At 39.7% G+C, this 21,654-nt stretch overlaps 1 protein-coding gene across 2 annotated transcripts in view; it reads right to left on the bottom strand.

The window, feature by feature from the left end:
- The window catches only part of TTC27 (tetratricopeptide repeat domain 27), a 178,992-nt gene that overhangs the window by 123,416 nt on the left and 33,922 nt on the right, over window positions 1-21,654 (bottom strand). For both annotated transcript variants that reach the window (XM_025354562.1, XM_025354563.1), the window contains exons 6-9: window positions 17,660-17,824; window positions 15,358-15,491; window positions 9,564-9,676; window positions 4,198-4,264 (exon numbers count right to left, since the gene is read on the bottom strand). In XM_025354562.1, the coding sequence (XP_025210347.1) occupies window positions 4,198-4,264; window positions 9,564-9,676; window positions 15,358-15,491; window positions 17,660-17,824 (479 nt within the window). The remainder of the gene's footprint in view (window positions 1-4,197; window positions 4,265-9,563; window positions 9,677-15,357; window positions 15,492-17,659; window positions 17,825-21,654) is intronic.

Here is a 21,654-nt window from a genome sequence, read left to right as displayed (position 1 = left end):
AATACATATAACATAAAATATACCATTTTAACAACTTTTAAACACACAGTACAATAATGTTAAGTACATTCACATTATTGTACAACCAGTCTCCAGAACTCCTTTCATCTTGTAGCTGAAACTCTATACCCATTAAACAACTCCCAATCCCCCTTCCCCCAACCCCTAGCAACCTGTACTGCTTTTTGGTTCTATGAATTTTGACTACTCTAGGCACTTTATGTGGAATTACATAGTTGTAAATGCTATCTTATTTTTAACCATGGATTCTATTAACTGTGGTAATTTGATGAAGTATCAGCTCACTAAATTATAAGTATTTGGTTAAAAATCAAAATGGGTTTGAAAAAGAACCCTAAGAAAGTTGGTGGATTCATAAATCCCCGCTTTCATGGCTGGGTGCGGTTGTTCACACCTGTAATCCCAGCACTTTGGGAGGCCGAGACGGGCAGAACACTTCAGCCCAGGAGTTCAAGACCAGCCTGAGCAACATGGCGAGACCTGTCTCTACAAAACAAACAAACAAACAAACAACAACAAAAACCTAAAAAATTAAAAAATAAAATCCCCACTTTCAGAATTCTTCACTGCTGAAGAACCTCATGCCATTTGCAACCATGTACTTATCTATGAGATGGAATTTCCACCACTTTTACACATCAAAACAAAGGCCAGAAACCACTTACAAATGAGTGATAACATTTGTGTGCCTGTCTTAGGAAAAGTTCTCTCATTTCTTACCTCTCATTGACCAAAATCCATAAAAGGTGACCCATCGAACCAGTAAACTTTTACAAGTATATAATTTTTCATATACTTTTAATATTTTTATGATTGTTGTGAATAGCGAAATAAACTTTAGTAATATTTATTTTATTCATAGTTATAATGTTTTATAAATTAAAGAATCAATTTAGCAATTGTTGATAAGGTATGTAAGAGGATATTTTGAGAACAAAAGAGAGGCATTCATTGAAGATTAAGAGATGCAGGCCGGGCGCGGTGGCTCACGCCTATAATCCCCGCACTTTGAGAGGCTGAGGTGGGTTGATCATCTGAGATCAGGATATCAAGACCAGCCTGGGCAACATGGTGAAACTCTTGTCTCTACTAAAAATACAAAAATAAGCTGGGCGTGGTGGCGTGTGCCTGTAATCCCAGCTACTTGGGAGACTGAGGCAGGAGAATCACTTGAATCTGGGAGGCGGAGGTTGCAGTGAGCCGAGACTGCACCACTGCACTCCAGCCTGGGGAACAGAGCGAGACTCTGTCTCAGAAAAAAAAAGAAAAGTAAATATTCATATGATGACGAGCTATATATGTACATAAGAGGGACTTATTATTTTATTCAGCAAGCAATTTCCCACTGTATGGGCATTTCCCTCATGCCCCAGAAAAGTAGCAAAGAAAATTCTGTACCACCATCAAAGAGGATTTAGAGTGTTGTTTCTATTAAAAACAAATTTCCTTTTCATTCTTATCACTACATATTTCAAATAATCTCCTTCCAAAGGTCACTAGGATCTCTTCAGATGACACACAACCAGGCTACTCCTTTAAACAATGAAAGAGCTTTCAGATAGCTGCTTTTTCCACACATAAATCAAAGCCAGCTCGGAGCTCTCCTTGTGCATGATTGTTTGGCTACACTAAAGCCAAATCGAAGGATGCCCACCCAGGTCATACTGACCTCCCAAAGCAAGGAACAAAGAAATACTATAAAAAGCACAACTACCCCTGCTTTTTCATTATCTACTTAAAAAAGCATTCATTTTTGAAATCAGTACCAAATGACAATAAGTTTAAAATTCCAAGTTTAATCTATAAATAATTCTCAGTAGAAGTGGAAGAGCAACCCAAATCCCCTATCCTTGTGAGGGAGGTCATTTAAAAACTTGCTCAAATCTATTTTTCCCTAACTCTCACTATTACCCTCAGTGAAAGGACCCAAATACAACTTACATTCTCCCATCTCCTTGCCTTTGCTTATGCTGTATCACTCCATCTAAACCCTATCTGTTGTTCAAGTTGCAACTCAAGTCCTCCCCGAGTGAACAAAGCCTTCTTTGACTGCTCAGTCCTAAATATTGTCTTCCTTTCTTAGCAACTAGGGGATATCTTTATCTGTGCTATCGATTTGTAGTTTAAACTGCCTAGTATTGCTAAGTACAGTTTCATAAATTTATCTGACCTGGGAAGAAAACATCAGAATTCCAACTGATTCCCAACTAAGATAATGAAAATGCCTTTAAAAAAATGATATATCTTAAGCAACTTGTATTCATTAAAGAACATATGTATCTTCCTTTATCCATAAAGCCAAAATATACTGACTGACCCCTTCGTCTGTGACTTTTCTCTTCTTAAAAGTCCTTCTTGATCTAAAATCCTCAAATATCTATTAGTCCATCTTTCCTTCTCACTGCCATTCTTCTCCAACTGTGGTTGTCAAAGCCTTTTCTGTTTCTATTAAGATAATCATTTGGTTTTTCTCCTTTGCTCTATTAATAAGATGAATTGCATTGTTTCATATTAAACAAATTCAACACCTTTCATTATAAAAACTCTTAGTAAACTAGGAATAGAAGAGAATATCAACCTGATTAAGTGTATCTAACTAAAATCATTAATGGTGAAAAGTAGTCTTTCTCCCCTAAGCTCAGAAAAAAGGGAAGATTGTCTGCTTTCTTCACTTCTCTTCTCGTTGAACTAAAATCCCAGTAGTGCAATAGATAAGAAGATATGAAGAAATAAAAGGTATACAGATTGGAAATTAGGATATAAACTACCTTTATGCATAGGTGACATGTTTATATCATAGAAAAACTTGTCTAAAACAGCTGTGCCCATCCCATTCTTAGTCTCTTAACCTGCTTTATAGTTCTCCTCAGCACTTCGTGAAATAGCTGGTTCTCTCTTTGTCTACTCTGTATTTGACATAAACTCCAGAACAGAAAAGGCTTTGTTTACTGCTATATCCCCAATGACTAGTACAATACCCGTATATATTATTTAGTAGATATATATATTAGCTGAATCAATAAATGAAAAGTACATAATATGTTTTTATATGCCCTTTAAAATTTGTTAACAGTTTGTTAACACTTTGTCAATTCCTTTACAGCACATGTAATAAATAATGAGGAACATTTCCACAGTTACCTAAAACACACATAATAAGATGATGCACACCAAAGACTTCGGAGAATACTGAAGTGGAAAAATAAAACACGCAACCAGAGGACTCATACGACTAACACCTAACCAGTTCCAACAGGGTGTGTAGGAAATAGTAATGTGAAAAATTTATATTACAGTACAAAATAAGCTAGCTTTTTTTGTTTTGTTGTGTTTTGTTTTGTTTTGTTTGTTTTTCAGGCAGAGTCTCGCTCTCTGTCACCCAGGCTGAAGTACAGTGTGGCTCACTGCAACCTCTGTCTTCCGAGTTGAGGCGGTTCTCCTTCTCAGCCTCCAGAGTAGCTGGGGTTACAGACACATGCCACCACACCCGGGTAATTTTTGTATTTTTGGTAGAGACACGGTTTCACCATGTTGGCCAGGCTGGTCTGAACTCCTGACCTCAAGTGATCCACCTGCCTCGGCCTCTCAAAGTGCTGAGATTACAGGCATGAGCCACCTCACCCGGCCACAATCTACCTTTTCTTTCTAGCCAGTAAAAGTATTTTATTTTGCCTTATCTGAAAAATAACAAAGGAAGAAAACATCAGGTCTTTATTAACTTTATTTCCTTACACCATAATCCCCCTCAATTCTCTGTAATGAGGTAACTGTCCAGAGAGTCCACTAAAACTGTCCTAGAAGTAACCAATGCACTCTTAATTGTCCAATCCAGTGGTCTCTTCTCTGTCCACATTTATCTCCTGACTGCTCTACACTGTTGAATACTGATGAGCACACCATGCTCTTGACACCTCTCTAACCCATGATCTCCTGGTCCTGCTCCCAGCTCTCTTTTTCACCGCAATCATGTAGGCATAGCCCTCAATTTTAGGCATAAGAGTTGCAGACTCTATCAGCAGCAAGATACATGTGACTTAGAAACTAAAATAAGATTTTTCTCCACTTTATTTCCTTAGGTGGCAGTGTTTCAACATAAACAATCTAAGGCAAGACCATACCAGAGGAAATAATTTACCTGGAAAAAAATGAAATGGAAGAGAAAAAGACATTACTCACTGATGTAAATGCCAGAAGCTCCTCTTCAGTTAATTTATGCACTGGGTTATTCTTTTGAAAATTCGTGCTTTAAATTAAGAAAAAAGGTAAATTAAGATGCATGTTGCAGCTAATGAAATACAATTTTTAAAAAGCAAAGTAAACTGCTATATTTTATATATTTGAAAGCAGATATTTAAATATTATGGGGGCCGGGCGCAGTGGCTCACGCCTGTAATCCCAACACTTTGGGAGGCTGAGGCGGGCAAATCACGAGGTCAGGAGATTCAGACCATCCTGGCTAACAAGATGAAACCCCGTCTCTACTAAAAATACAAAAACTTAGCCAGGTGTGGTGGCGGGCACCTGTAGTCCCAGCTACTCAGGAGGCTGAGGCAGGAGAATGGCGTGAACCCGGGAGGCGGAGCTTGCAGTGAGCCGAGATCGCACCACTGCACTCCAGCCTGGGCGACAGAGTGAGACTCTGTCTCAAAAAAAAAAAAATACATATATATATAAATAAAATGGCATTATATACAAATGTGGAGTTTATCAAAGATAAGCATAACAATAAAATGCTGACAAATAAAATGTGATTGGTGTACTAAATGTCAACATAATTTATCTTTTTTTTTCTTTGTTTTTTTTGAGACAGGGCTCACTGTGTCACCCAGGTGGGAGTGCAGTGGCACACACCTGGCTCATTGCAACCTCCATCTCCTGAGTTCAAGGGATCCTCCCAGCTCAGCCTCCCGAGTAACTGGGACTACAGGGATACGCCACCATTCCCAGCTAATTTTTCTATTTTTTGTAGAAACATAGTTTCACTGTGTTGTCCAGGCTGGTCTTGAACTCCTGGACTCAAGTGATTGCCCACCTCAGCCTCCCAAAGTGTTGGGATTACAGGCATGTGACACTGTGCAGCCAACATAATTTATCCTCCTAGGAAAAAAGAAATTCAATATGTGCCACTCAGCAAAGAAAATAAAAAGAATTATTATGACACCGAGTCTTATTTATTAAACTCATGCTAAAAAAAAAATGTTTTTATAACAGCTGTCAAGAAGGCAGAACAACAGGCATTCTTAGATCTTGCTGATCCAGGATCAATTACATTATTGGTAGAATCATTTTAGAAAACAATTTGGGCTGGGCACGGTGGCTCATGCCTGTAATCCCAGCACTTTGGGAGACCGAGGCAGGCGAATCATGAGGTCAAGAGATCGAGACCATCCTGGCCAACATGGTGAAACCACATCTCTACTAAAAATACAAAAAATTAGCTGGGTGTGGTGGCGCACACCTGTAGTCCCAGCTACTCAGGAGGCTGAGGCAGGAGGACTGCTTGAACTCACGAGGCAGAGGTTGCAGTGAGCCAAGATTACGCCATTGCACTCCAGCCTGGGTGACAGAGCAAGACTCCATCTCAAAAAAAAAGAAAGAAACAATTTGGCACTATCTTTGTGAACATTCATATATACTCGACTCAGTACTTCCATCCTAGATATAGAGCCCAGAGAAATTCTTGAACTGATATATCAAGAACGAGATACATAAATATCCATAGTACTACTGTGTATAACAGGAAAAATCTGGAAACCATCCAAATGCCCAAAAGGAAAATGACCAACTGTTGTATAATCATCCAACAGAATGCTATACTACAAAGTAAACTGCAGCTACATATAACAACATGAATCACAGGAATACAATAATGAGAGAAAATAAGCACATCACAGAGGACTATATGTTTATTATAAGATACCACTGTTATAAAGCTCAAAAACAAGCAAATTTAAGCAACTGACTTACAAGCATACAAAACATGAAATTAAAATTTTTTTTAAAAGGCAACAAAATCACAAACATGAGATTCAGAATAACAGTTGACTTTTCACCAGTGTTAGTTTTATTATTAGACTATTCCAAATGGAATATTAAATATTCTTAATATATGGAATATATGAAATATTCCACATATAATTATAATATATATGGAATATATATATGTGGACATATATATGGAATGTAATTCCAAATATTCCATATATTAATTTAGCAAATTTTAAAGGGCATATAAATGTATATAAATATTCCATACATTAAGAATGAAAACAGGCCAGGCCCGGCAGCTAACGCGTATAATCCCAGCACTTAGGGAGGCTGAGGCAGGTGGATCACGAGGTCAGGAGTTCAAGACCAGCCTGGCCCAGATGGTGAAACCCCATCTCTACTAAAAATACAAAAATTAGCCAGGCATGGTGGCAAGTGCCTGTAATCTCAGCTACTCGGGAGACTGAGGCAGAGAACTGCTTGAACCTGAGAGGCAGAGGTTACAGTGAGCCAAGATCGTGCCACTGCCCTCCCGCCTGGGCAAAAGAGCAAGAATCCATCTGAAAAAAAAAAAAAATGAAAACACTGCCTTATAAAATAGTAACATATCCTTATAATTTTCAATACTGTTTAAGGATTTTATAATGACTATAAATTGTTTATATAATAATTTTTAAATGAACCAATTTTTAGTGTTGGAAAAGAAAAAAATCAATGAATGGAAGAGGAAAGAACTATGAAATGATTTTTTTAAAAACACCTACAAGACAAACACACATGAATGCATACAAGCAGTCAGGTAGAATGAAGTGTAAGAGAGGTGGGGCAAGTTCCAGCATTTCGTCTTCAGGTAAAAATCCAACTCAAGCAGGAGGCCAGTGAACAGCAAGAGTCTAGGGAAGGAGCCTGAAGCTATCCCCACTGTTGTGCCAATCTACTATGTATAAGAATTCACCTTCTCAGGCTAGGCACAGTGGCTCACGGCTATAATCCCAGCACTTTGGGAGGCTGAGGCGAGTAGATCACCTGAGGTCAGGAGTTCGAGACCAGCTTGGCCAACATGGTGAAACCCTGTCTCTACTAAAATACAAAAATTAGCTGAGCATGGTGGCGGGTGCCTGTAATCCCAGCTACTCAGGAGGCTGAGGCAAGAGAATCGTTTGAACCTGGGAGTTGGAGGTTGCAGTGAGTCAAGATTGCACCATTGCACTCCAGCCTGGGACGACAGAGCGAGACTCTGTCTCAAAAAAAAAAAAAAAATTCTGTCACTGGAATCAATAATGTTACAGGAAAATTGCTTTGGATTTAGAAACAGAACTCTGTATGTGTGATCCATTTTAAAATAAAAAGGAACTGTAGAACTGAATTCAACTTTTATATAAATGCAAACTTACTGCTGCATATATGAAGTAAAATGCTATGTGGTGAACACTAAAGGGTGAGTTCTACTGAATTAAAAGAATAAGATTTTGGCTGGGCGCAGTGGCTCACCCCTGTAATCCTAGTACTTTGGGAGGCCAAGGCAGGTGGATCACCTGATGTCAGGAGTTCAAGACCACCTGGTCAACAGGGTGAAACCCCGTCTCTATTAAAAATACAAAAATTAGCCAGGTGTGGTGGCACATGCCTGTAATCCTAGCTGCTTGGGAGGCTGAGGCAGGAGAACTGCTTGAACCTGGGAGGCCAAGGTTGCAGTGAGCCAAGATTGCACCACTGCACTCCAGCCTGGGCAACAGTGCAAGACTATCTCCAAAAAAAAAAAAAAAAAAAAGAACAAGATTTTTTTCAAATGCTCCCTTTCTTAAATTGCCTATTACTAATTTAACTGGTATCAATATTATAGCTTTATGGGGGATTCTATTTTGAACATCAATAAATCTTTTGATGACAAATGGGATATTCATTTAGTCTAAAAGTACCTTTCAAAGAAGTTTTTTTTTTTTTTTTTTGAGACAGAGTTTCACTCTGTCATCCAGGCTGGAGTACAGTGGCGTGATCTCGGCTCACTGCAATCTCCACCTCCCAGGTTCAAGCAATTCTCCTGCCTCAGGCTCCCGAGTAGCTGGGATTACAAGCGCCCACCACCACACCTGGCTAATTTTTGTATTTTTAGTAGAGACGGGATTTCACTATGTTGGCAAGGCTGGTCTTGAACTCCTAACCTTGGGTGATCCACCCGCTTCGGCTTCCCAAAGTGCTGGGATTACAGGAGTAAGCCACTGTGCCTGGCCAATAAAATGTTAATTAAAAAATAAAAGAATAACTTTGGAGAAGCCTAGCAAACACCACTTTAATCATGTGATCAAAGTTAACATCACCAGTAGAGGGGCAAACCCAAATCATATTCTACTTGCTAGGATGCAATGAGAATAACAAAACTTCATTTCTCTGAAATCCCAGCTAAAAACGCATAAAGTAGCTGGGTGCAGTGGCTCATGCCTGTAATCCCAGCACTCTGGGAGATCGAGGTGGGCGGATCAGCTGAGGTCAGGAGTTTGAGACCAGCCTGGACAACATGGTGAAACTCCATCTCTACTAAAAATCCAAAAAAATTAGCCGGACATGGTGGTGTGCGCCTGTAATCCCAGCTACTCAGGAGGCTGAGGCAAGAGAATCACTTGAGCCCGGGAGGCGGAGGTTGCAGTGAGCCGAGATCATGCCATTACACTCCAGCCTAGGCAACAATAGCAAAACTCCATCTCAGGGGGAAAAAAAAATGCATAAGGTGAATCCAACTATTACAAAAAAAAAATCAGACAAACTCAAATTGAGGGAAAGTCTAAAAATAATGGACTTGTAAATTTCAAGTGTCAAGATCATGCAAGTCAAGCAAAAATGAGGAACTATTCCAGACTGATAAAGACTAAAGAGACATGACAACTAAATGTGACACATATATTCTAGACTGGATCTTTTGCTCTAAAAGAGAGTATCTGGACAACTAGCAAAATTTGAATGGGGTCTGAGAATTAAATGATAGCAAAGTATGAATGTTAACTTTCTGATTTTGATAGCTGTATTGTGACTATGTACAAATTATTGTTGGAAATATACACCAAATCCTTCAGGAATGATACAGTATCACATTGGAAACTTATTCTTAAAAGTTATTTGTATTGCCCTGCCCTTAAACATTTTTCACAAATTTGATATTATTTCTAATTAGAAAAAAAAGGAAAAACTATTTCGGCCACAGATAAGGTTCTACAGTATTAAAAAATAATCCTATCCTTTGAAATTTAAATATCCTCAAATCTCAAAATAGTCCTTCTCACCTGTCTTTAACATTTTATTAAGAATCTACTCCTAGCTAAAGCTAAACAAAGAAATTGTGCTTATAAAGGAAACAGAAGAATACATATACCAACTCATAGGAGATTTGTAATGTCTAGTCCTTTAATTGGCTCTCCAAGTATTTCCTCTTGATCTTCATAAGCACTACAAAATTCCCTATTCATCCAGAACTCTTGGAACCTCCTTGAATGAAGATTCTCCACACATAAGAGAATCAATATGCAAAGTGTTCAAAGTAGCCAAGTCAGTCATTAACTTACCAGATTCCAAGGATAATAGCGAGCTCTTCAGCACACAGATCGGGCATCTGGAACTGTTCACAATCTGCTAACTTTATGTCATTCAGAATGGTGTCATCATTGAGCTCAAGATTCTAGTGGAATACAAAAGAAAATACTTAGACCAAAAATTAAATTTTATTCATTCACCAAAATGGCATGTAATAGATTGCTAGAAAGGATAAAGTTAACTTACCTTGTCTACCTATGGTCAATAGGCTGTTTCTTGTGAAACACATATTTGGAAACAATTTACCTTCCAGAAATGAAAGATGTGCCATTCTATACCTCAAGAATGCACTAACACTGCCAATAATAGGGAATAACAGCTATCATTCATTGAGCCAAGTATGCAAAAGCCCCTCTGCAGATAACTTTACATTTTTCAAATTCATCCTCACAATAATCACAAACAATAGGCATTTCTATCCCTATTTATTGATGAAAAACAAAGAATCAGATACTTGAAGCTCATCCAAGATCACACTCAAAGTACGTGACAGCATCAGGATTCAAAACTGGATCTTTCTATTCTGCCTCTAAATTCTAATCAAAAACATCAACTTCCCAACTCTGTCTCAGCAATATAGTGCGATCAGTTGACAAATTTCTCACAAATAGCTTGTTATCAATGATGGAAATGCCAAACTGACAAGTTCGTTCTAAAATTTATATGGAAATGCAAATGATCGACAATAACCAAAACAATTTTAAAAAGAATAAAATACAAGGAAGTACTTGATTTCAAGAATTACTATAAAGCCCAGACAGTACGGTACTGGCATAAAGACAGACATATAAAGTGAATGGAACACAATACAGTCCAAAATGTTAGACCCATGCATATGTGATGGATTGGTTTTCAGTAAAAGTACCTAGGTGGTTCAGTAGATAAAGCCTTTCAATAAATGATATTAGAGAACTTTGGGAGGCCAAGGTGGGAGGAAGCTTGTGGCCAAGAGTTTGAGACCAGCCTGGGCAACACAGCAAGACCCTGTCTCTCCAAAAAAAAAGTAACTAAATGATGTCAGAACAACTGGATATCCATTTGTAAAAAAAAAATGACCCTTCACGTTTATCTCAATCATATACAAAAATTAAATCAAAATTAATCACAGACCTTAACACAGAAGTTAAAACTAAAAATGCTTCTAGAATAAAACATTTAAAAAAAAATATTTGTAACCTTGAGATGGAAAGGCATCAGTCCTTAATTAGGACACAAAAAGCATGAATTATAAGAGAAAAACTTCATAAATTGGACTTCATCAGAATAAAAACTTCTGTTCTCTGAAAACATTGTTAAGAAGACAAAAAGTCAAGCTCCAGATCCAAATATATTGACAAAATATGTATCTGAAAAGGGACTTGTATCCAGAATATGGAGAACGCTTAGAACTCAATAAGAAGACAAACAACCCAAATGAAAAATGGGCAAAAGAGGCCCGGCGCGGTGGCTCACGCCTGTAATCCCAGCACTTTAGGAGGCCAAGGTGGGTGGATCACTTGAGGTCAGGAGTTCAAGACCAGCCTGGCAAACATGGTAAAACCCCGTCTCTACCAAAAATACAAAAATCGCCAGGCATTGTGGCATGTACCTGTACTCCCAGCTACTCGGGAGGCTGAGGCAGGAGAATTGCTTGAACCCGAGAGGTGGAGGTTGCAGTAAGCTGAGATCTTGCCACTGCACTCCAGCCTACGCAATAGAGTGAGACTCCATTTCAAAAATAAAAATAGAGAAGAGAGAAAAAAAAAAAACTTATGTTCACACAAAGACTTATATACATATTTTCTAGGCAGGTTTATTAGTAATAGCTGCTAGAAATAACTTAAATGTCCACCAACAGTTCATATTGGTATTTCAACATGGATGAATCTTAAAACCATTAAGCCAGACACAAAAGATTACATACCGTATGATTCCATTTATTGGAAATTCTAGAAAAGACAGATCTAATCTATGACAGAAAACAGATTAGAGAGCAACTGACTGCAAAGAACTATGGGGGCACTCTTTGGAGAAACTTTTTTTCATTCTAGTGGTGGTTACATGCGTCTAATTGTTAAATCTCAACAAAGTGTAATTCAAATTGGTATACTTTATGTAAATTATTCCTCAATAATCTTGGGTGAAATTTTTTTCTAATTCAACAAAAAAACAAGGAAGACTTTAGGAGCTAAATGAAGCTAGACAGAAGCTGGGCGCGGTGGCTCATGCCTGTAATCCCAGCACTTTGAGAGGCTAAGGTGGGTGGATCACCCGACGTCAGGAGTTCAAGACCAGCCTGGCCAGCATGGTGAAGCCCTGTCTCTACTAAAAATACAATTCTCCGGGCGTAGTGGCATGTGGCTGTAGTCCCAGCTACTTGGAGACTAAGGCAGGCTACAGAATGAGACACCATCTCAAAAAAAAATAAAATATATATTTTCACATTGTAACATTTCTCTTTTTTTTGGAGACACTCTCACTTAGTCACCCAGGCTGGAGTGCAGTGGTGTGATCTCGGCTCACTGCAACCTCCACCTCCCGGGTTCAAGCGATTCTCCTGCCTCAGCCTCCCAAGTAGCTGGAATTACAGGCACACACCACCACCCCCAGATAATCTTCTCTATTTTTAGTAGAGACGGGGTTTTGGCATGTTGGCCAGGTTGGTCTCGAACTCCTGACCTCAAGTGATCCTCCCACCTTGGCCTCCCAAAGTGCTGGGACTACAGGCGTGAGCTACCACACCGAGCCACATTGTAACATTTCCAATCAGGATATATTTTGTAATCACTATAAATGGTATAGTAGTGTTCTTTCCTTTTCCTGAAAAATGGTTATTAAACAGGTGGTGTATATTACAATCTAATAATGTGTTTGACACAAGGAAATATGATATATAACCAACTTAACAAACAATTATCTTCCACCCATGAGAATAAAGCTATGTTTCTATATAATCCATACCTACATCATACAACTTGTACTCTCCATCTTCAAGTAGTAATTAACAAAGACCCTAAGATTATCTGAAAGTATTTTATTCACATATAAAAAGATTAAATTCTGGCCAGTGCAGTGGCTCACGCCTATAATCCCAACAGTTTTGGGAGGCTGAGGCAAGTGGATGGCTTGAGTCTAGAAGTTCAAGACCAGCCTGGGCAACATGGTGAAACCCCACCTCTACCAAAAATACAAAAATTAACCAGTCTCACAACATGGTCTCTAAATAGATAAACAGGTAAAACTTTTTTTTTTTTTTTTTTTTTTTTTGAGATGGAGTTGCACTCTGTCGCCCAGGCTGGAGTGCAGTGGCACAATCTCGGCTCACTGCAAGCTCCGCCTCCCGGGTTCACGCCATTCTCCTGCCTCAGCCTCCCAAGTAGCTGGGACTACAGGCACCCGCCACCACACCCAGCTAATTTTTTGTATTTTTAGTAGAGATGGGGTTTCACTATGTTAGCCAGGATGGTCTCGATCTCCCGACCTCATGATCCGTCCACCTCAGCCTCCCAAAGTGCTGGGATTACAGGCATGAGCCACCGCGCCCAGCCAAAATTTTTAAAATAAAATAAAATAATCCTGAAAAAATTTCTGATAGTCACATGTAATATGTTAAAAATGTTAACCATATTAACCCTGTAACGTGTTACATGGTTAATCCCGGTACTTCGGGAGTTGAAGCAGGAAGATTGCTTGAGCCCAGGAGTTTGAAACAAACCTGGGCAATATAGTGAGACATCATCTCCATTTAGGAAGAAAGAAAGCAGCCGAGCGCGGTGGCTCAAGCCTGTAATCCCAGCACTTTGGGAGGCCAAGACGGGCGGATCACAAGGTCAGGAGATCGAGACCATCCTGGCTAACACGGTGAAACCCCGTTTCTACTAAAAAAAATACAAAAAAACTAGCCGGGCGTGGTGGCGGGCGCCTGTAGTCCCAGCTACTCGGAGGCTGAGGCAGGAGAATGGTGTGAACCCGGGAGGCGGAGCTTGCAGTGAGCTGAGATCCGGCCACTGCACTCCAGCCTGGGCGACAGAGCCAGACTCCATCTCAAAAAAAAAAAAAAAAAAAGAAGCAAGCAAACAAGCAAGCAAGAAAGAAAGCAAGAAAGAACAAGCAAGCAAAAAAAACATTAAATTCTGTATTAAATTGTACATCATTTTCATACATTTCTCATAATACTCATCATATCCTATTTATCACCAGGAGATAATTTTCTTTTTTTCAAAGGGAATTTTGCTCTTGTTGCCCAGGCTGGAGTTCAATGGTGCAATTGCACTCATTGTTCATTGCAACCTCCACTTCCCGGGTCCAAGCAATTCTCCCACCTCAACCTCCCAAGTAGCTGGGATTACAGGCACACGCCACCACAACAGGCTAATTTTGTTTTTTTGTTTTTTTTTCTTTTCTTTTTTGAGACTGAGTCTTGCTCTGTCGCCCAGGCTGGAGTGCAGAGGCGTGATCTCGGCTCACTGCAAGCTCCACCTCCCGGCTGGATCCACACCATTCACCTGCCTCAGCCTCCTGAGTAGCTGGGACTACAGGCACCTACCACCACGCCCGGTTAATTTTTTTTGTAGTTTTAGTAGAGACAGGGTTTCACCATGTTAGCCAGGATGATCTCCTGACCTCGTGCACCCACCTTGGCCTCCCAAAGTGCTGGGATTACAGGTGTGAGCAATTGCACCTGGTCTAATTTTGCATTTTTAATAGAGACAGGGTTTCACTATTTTGGTCAGACTAGGCTCAAACTCCTGACCTCAAGTGATCCACCCACCTCAGCTTTCCAAATTGTTGGGATTACAGGCATGAGCCACCATGCCAGGCCAATCACTGGGAGATAATTTTCTATAGGACAACTCCACACCAAAAAACAACAAACACAGCAGGGCACAGTGGCTCACGCCTGTAATCCCAGCACTTTGGGAGGCCGAGACAGGCAGATCACCTGAGGTTGCAAGTTCGAGACCAGCCTGACCAACATGGAAAAACCCCGTCACTACTAAAAATACAAAATTAGCCAGGCGTGGTGATGCATGCCTGTAATCCCAGCTACTTGGGAGGCTGAGGCAGGAGAACTGCTTGAACCCAGGAGGCGAGGTTGCATTGAGCTGAGATCGCTCCATCACACTCCAGCCTGGGCAATAGAGTGAGACTCTGTCTCAAAAAACAAAAAAGAAAAAAAAGTAGTTGGGGGTTCCTTGGATCAGAAAACACATGCATAAATGCTAAAGGGCTTCATGGAAGCAGCTGGAGTGGACTATAATTAGGTAAACTGACCAAGAGTCATAATTCAAACTAAAGAAGAGAATTCATTAGACATGTCAAATAAACATACTAAGGCAGCCACCACCCAATAATGACAGAGAAACAAAAGCTCGATCACAAAACTAGTGAAAAGGAATTCTGATAATCTGTTTATATGTTTAGAAAAAGCCTAAGAGATTCCAAGAGAAGACAAACATAAAGAAATAAACATGACAGCAGATAGAAAAATTGGTCTCCACCCAGGATGCCTTTTGAATTTCTAAAAGAGGGGTAATATATAACTAACTGCATTACTAATTCATAGTTACTGAAACCTAGAAGAAAAGGACTATTTATCTCTATATACAGGTTAGGAAAAAAGAAGGTTTAAACACGGGTTCTCCCTGACCCATAAACCTTGAAAAGGCAAAAGAAAGAATAAAATGAAGTCCGTCCCCAACCCACTCAGTGTTTCTATGGTACTCACCTATTGAAATTGTTAGACTCAGGTATTAATTGAATCTAATAACTTGCAATCCTACTTGCCTTGGTTAAGTGTTCCTGAGGAGTGGGTGCTGGAGTGAATTCACAATTTGAAAGGACATCCCCTTCCCTTCTTACATCTAGAATCAGTTGTGCGACATAATTTTCCTGGAACCGTGTTCTTTTTCCCAAAGCACCTGAAAAAACAATAAAATATCTACTGAGTTACCTATCAGATCTACTGTACAGTCATGAAGAGCAATATTTTCAAAGTGCTTTAGAGTTTACAAGATATTTTCTCCATTTCACATAAGAAAGTACTGAGGCCCAGTCTCAGGTTTTAAATGACTTATAAAATTAAAAAGTCATTAAGCTCTGGTATCAGACTCAAACCCAGGATTTCTGCCACTAGATTCCACATACTAATTATTGCATCAAACTACCACCCTTAAAAAAAAAAAAAAAAAAAAAAAAAGTAACACATTGAGTGTTGTGGGTAGAAGAACTATTATTATCTCTTTCTCACAGATGACAAAAACAAAAGTTCTAGAGAATACAATCACTTGTTCATGATCACAGGGCTTCTCAGCATCAGAGCCAGAGCTGAAAGGCAGAATCTTTTGGTTCTAAATCAACAGTTTATCACACTATCTGACTTCATGTAAGACCAAAATTTTTTCATTATGTCTCTGAAATAACTTGCTGCAGAATAGCTGTTTTCAAACCACTTTAAGGGAAGCAAAAGTTCCAACATCCAATCTCTGGACAAGGTCAGATTATAAAAACCCTTGATTACAGAGACCAGTCTAGGAAGTCTGGATTTTACCCTGTTATGAGTCTGGCTCTAAGTTATACATTAACCTTTTAAATATGTTATGCTAAATATAGACACTGAAATTGTTCAACACAGCTTACTATTTCATTTTTATTTTATTTATTTGTTGTTATGAGACGGAGTCTTGCACTGTCGCCAGGCTGTAGTGCAGCAGCACGATCTCGGCTCACTGCAACCTCCCACTCCCTGGTTCAAGTGAATCTCCTGCCTCAGCCTCCCGAGTAGCTGGGATTACAGGCTGGTGCCACTATGTCCAGCTAATTTTTGTATTTTTAGTGAGACGGGGTTTTGCCATGTTGGCCAGGATGGTCTCAATCTCCTGACCTCATGATCTGCCCGCCTCGGCCTCTCAAAGTGCTGGGATTACAAATGTAAGCCACAGCACCTGGCCACAGCTTACTTTTTATAGTAAGGCTATAGATGAGTGGGAAAAAAGAATAAACTGATTCTCGTATTTGTGAACACCACACTTGTATTTCTAAGTTCTTCAACCCTAACTTAGAAAACAAAATATGAAGAACTAGCTAGTAAATATACCAACAATTAAGTATTATGTCATCAAAAGTCCCAAAAAAGCCTCCTAGGATCAAAATATTTAAAAACATAACTTCTGAAACTAACCTCACAAGATACATTATATATATTTTCATATACAGACAACTTACACATGGCCATTGCTCCAGCTGATACATGGCCATTGTTCCAAGTTACAAGCTCAATATTAAACAATTTTACCCCCACACACAATGTAACAAAAGGTAGCTACAATCTGAGACAAGCCCACAAAATCATGTTTATTCATAATACATCGGAAGGATTTTACTTATAGAACTAGCTCGATAAGAAGCAGAGAATGTGGGCTGGGAGTGGTGGCTCACGCCTGTAATTCCAGTACTTTGGGAGGCCAAGGCAGGTGGATCACTTGAGGTCAGGAGTTCCAAACCAGCCTGGTCAACATGCTGAAACCCCATCTCTACTAAAAGTACAAAAAAAAAAAAAAATTAGACAGGCGAGGTGGCGGGCACTGTAATCCCAGCTAGTCAGGAGGCTGAAGAAGGAGAATTGCTCAAACCCGGCAGACTGAGGTTGCAGTGAGCTAAGATGGCGCCACTGCACTCCAGCCTGGGCAACAGAGGGAGACTCATTCTAAAAAAAAAAAAAAAAGCAAGATGGAAGGAATAGGTGGGTATTTACAAGAAAGGGCAATGCAGAGAGGCCAAACTTAGTCAGGAAAGGCCTCTATGGGCCCATCCCCCAAAGGCTCAAAAGCATGTTTCTGTACTGCCTGGCTGCTATTACTAACACGTCTAAATAGATCAGCGCAATAAATGGAAAACTCTAGAAATAAGGAAAATATATCATTTCAAATTTGTTATAAACTATAAATTTGTAAATGAAACCTTTAAAGTCTACATTTGTAAAGCAAATAGGATATAGAAAATCAAATACCAACATACAATACAAACTGCCAATGTATACAGTTTTATCATAAAAATAAAATCAATTATCCACAAAAAATAAAAGTCTTACCTGTCAAGTCAATTTGTAATTGGCTGATGTTCTTAGCAATATTCAACTGATCTTTCGCTTTTCTGTACTCATAATAATATAAAAACACATATGCACATTCCAGATGGAATTGAATAGCCAAGTATCGACCTGAATCATCTACAAACAGATTCTGTAGTTTCATCACTGTAAGACAAAAGATAAAACATTAAAAATTATGAGAATAAAAATATATTAATGTGGAAAATAGAGTCTATAATACATAAAGTATATAGTACATAGTCTCTGTTGTTAAATAATTTTAAACATTAAGACGTGAGGAATACAGGAACACTAATAGTTACCAGCCAGCATTCTCTAAGCACTTATATGCTCCAGACATGAGCTAAGGACATTATGTACACCATCTCCTTTATTCCACACAATCCTGGGAGATGATTCATAACCTTGCTCTTTCTCAGAGGATTTGTCTAAACCATGCAAAAAAAAAAAAAAAAAAAATTTGGTGGGGGGACGGGCGCAGTGGCTCACACCTGTAATCCCAGTACTTTGGGAGGTTGAAGCGGGCAGATAACGAGGCCAGGCATTCGAGACCAGCCTGACCAACATGGTGAAACTCCATCTCTACTAAAAATACAAAAATTAGCCAGTATGGTGGCGTGCGCCTGTAATCCCAGCTACTCAGGAGGCTGAGGCAGGAGAATCGCTTGAACCTGGGAGGCAGAGATTGCAGTGAGCTGAGATCGTACCACTGCACTCCAGCCTGAGCGGCAGAGCCAGACACTGCCTCCAAAAAAAAAAAAAAAAATGGCCAGGGGTGGCTGGCTGTCAAGATGGCCAATAGGAACAGCTCCGGTCTGCAGCTCCCAGAGAAATCAAGGCAGAAGGTAGGTGATTTTTGCATTTCCAACTGAAGTACCAGGCTCCTCTCACTGGGACTGGTTAGACAGTGGGTGCAGCCCATGGAGGGCAGGCCAAAGCAGGGTGATGCGTTGCCTCACCCAGGAAGCACAAGAGTTCCAGGAACTCTCTCCCCTAGCCAAGGGAAGTCCTGAGGGACTGTACCACGAGAAACGGTGCATTCTGGCCCAGATACTAAGCTTTTCCCATGTTCGCAACCCGCAGACCAGGAGATTCCCTTGGGTGCCTACACCACCAGAGCCCTGGGTTTCAAGCACAAAACTGGGCAGCCATTTGGGCAGACACCAAGCTAGCTGCAGAAGTTCTTTTTCACACCCCAGTGGCTCCTGGAATGCCAGCAAGACACAAGAGCCATTCACTCCCCTGGAAAGGGGCCCGAAGTCAGGGAGCCAAGTGGTCTAGCTCAGCTGATCCTACCCCCATGAAGCCCAGCAAGTTATGATCCACTGGCTTGAAATTCTCGCTGCCAGCACAGCAGTCTGGTCGACCTAGGATGCTCCAGTTTGGTGGAGGCAGACGTGTTCGCCATTACTGAGGCTTGAGTAGGTGGTTTTCCCCACATAGAGTAAACAAAGAATCTCTGGGACACAGCTAAAGCAGTGTTTAGTGGGAAATTTATAGCACTAAATGCCCATAGGAGAGAGCGGGAAAGATAAAAAATCGACACCCTAACATCACAATTGAAAGAACTAGAGAAGCAAGAGCAAACAAATTCAAAGGCTAGCAGAAGGCAAGAAATATCTAAGATCACAGCAGAACTGAAGGAGACAGAGACACGAAAAACCCTTTGAAAAAAATCAATGAATACAGGAGCTGGTTTTTTGAAAAGGTTAACAAAATAGATAGACCACTAGCCAGACTAATAAAGAAGAAAAGAGAGAAGAATCAAATAGATGCAGTAAAAAATGATAAAGGGGATAGCACCACTGATCCCACAGAAATAGAAACTACCATCAGAGAATACTATAAACACCTCTACGCAAATAAACTAGAAAATCTAGAAGAAATGGATAAATTCCTGGACACATACACCCCCCCAAGACTAAACCAGGAAGAAGTCAAATCCCTGAATAGACCAATAACAAGTTCTGAAATTGAGACAGTAATTAATAGCCTACCAACCAAAAACAGCCCAGGACCAGACGGATTCACAGCCAAATTCTACCAGAGGTACAAAGAGGAACTGGTACCATTCCTTCTGAAACTATTCCAATCGATAGAAAAAGAAGGAATCCTCCCTAACTCATTTTATGAGGCCAGCATCATCCTGATACCAAAACCTGGCAGAGACACACACACAAAAAAAGAAAATTTCAGGCCAATATCCCTGATGAACATTGACGCGAAAATCCTAAATAAAACACTGGCAAACTGAATCCAGCAGCACATCAAAAAGCTTATCCACCACAATCAAGTTGGCTTCATCCCTGGGATGCAAGGCTGGTTCAACAGATGCAAATTATTAAATGTAATCCATCACATAAACAGAACCGAGACAAAAACTACATGTTTATCTCAACAGATGCAGAAAAAGCCTTCGATAAACTTCAACACGCCTTCATGCTAAAAACTCTCAATAAACTAGGTACTGATGGAATGGATCTCAAAATAATAACAGATATTTATGACAAACCCACAGTTAATATCACACTGACTGGGCAAAAGCTGGAAGCAGTCCCTTTGAAAACTGGCACAAGACAAGGATGCCCTCTCTCACCATTCCTATTCAACATAGTATTGGAAGTTCTGGCCAGGGCAATCAGTCAAGAGAAAGAAATAAAGGGTATTCAAATAGGAGAGGAAGTCAATTTGTCTCTGTTTGCACATGACATTATCGTATATTTAGAAAACCCCATGGTCTTAGCCCAAAATCTCCTTAAGCTGATAAGCAACTTCCGCAAAGTCTCAGGATACAAAATCAATCTACAAAAATCACACATATTCCTATACACCAATAATAGAGAGCCAAACCATTAGTGAACTCCCATTCAAAATTGTTACAAAGAGAATAAAATACAACTTACAAGGGAAGTGAAGAACCTTTTCAAAAGGAGAACTACAAACCACTGCTCAAGGAAATAAGAAAGGGCACAAACAAATGGAAAAACATTCCATGCTCACAGATAGGAAGAATCAATATTATGAAAATGGCCATACTGCCCAAAGTAATTTATAGATTCAATGCTATCCCCATCAAGCTACCATCGACTTTCTTCACAGAATTAGAAAAAAACTACTTTAAATTTCATATGGAACCAAAAAGAGCCTGTATAACCAAGACAATCCTAAGCAAAAAGAACAAAGCTGGAGGCATCACACTACCTGACTTCAAACTATACTACAAAGCTACAGTAACCAAAATAGCATTGTACCAGTACCAAAACAAATATATAGACCAATGAAACAGAGCAGAGGCCTCAGAAATAACGCCAAACATCTACAACCATTTGATCTTTGACAAACATGACAAAAACAAGCAACAGGGAAAGAATTCCCTATTTAATAAATGGTGTTGGGAAAACTGGCTAACCATATGCAGAAAACTGCAAATGGACCCCTTCCTTACACCTTATACAAAAATTAACTCAAGATGGATTAAAGACTTAAACATAAGACATAAAACCATAAAAATCCTATTAGAAAACCTAGGCAATACCATTCATGACATAGGCATGGGCAAGGACTTCATGTCTAAAACACCAAAAGCAATGGCAACAAAAGCCAAAATTGACATATGGGATCTAATTGAACTAAAGAGCTTCCGTACAGCAAAAGAAACTACCATCAGAGTGAACAGGCAACCTACAGAATGAGAGAAAAGTTTTGCAATCTATCCATCTGACAAAGGGCTAATATCCAGAATCTACAAAGAACTTAAACAAATTTACAAGAAAAAACAACTCCATCAAAAAGTGGGCGAAGGATATGAACAGACATTTCTCAACAAAAGACACTTATGAGGTCAATAAACATATGAAAAAAAGCTCATCATCACTGGTCATTAGAGAAATGCAAATCAAAACCACACTGAGATACCACCTCATGCCAGTTAGAAGGGCGATCATTAAAAAGGCAACAACAGATGCTGGAGAGGA

Source organism: Theropithecus gelada, chromosome 13, assembly GCF_003255815.1.
Source record: "Theropithecus gelada isolate Dixy chromosome 13, Tgel_1.0, whole genome shotgun sequence".
In the NCBI taxonomy this organism is placed as follows: domain Eukaryota; kingdom Metazoa; phylum Chordata; class Mammalia; order Primates; family Cercopithecidae; genus Theropithecus; species Theropithecus gelada.
The sequence above is the reverse complement of the archived record's forward strand: the minus strand, read 5'-3'. Positions and strand labels throughout refer to the sequence as shown.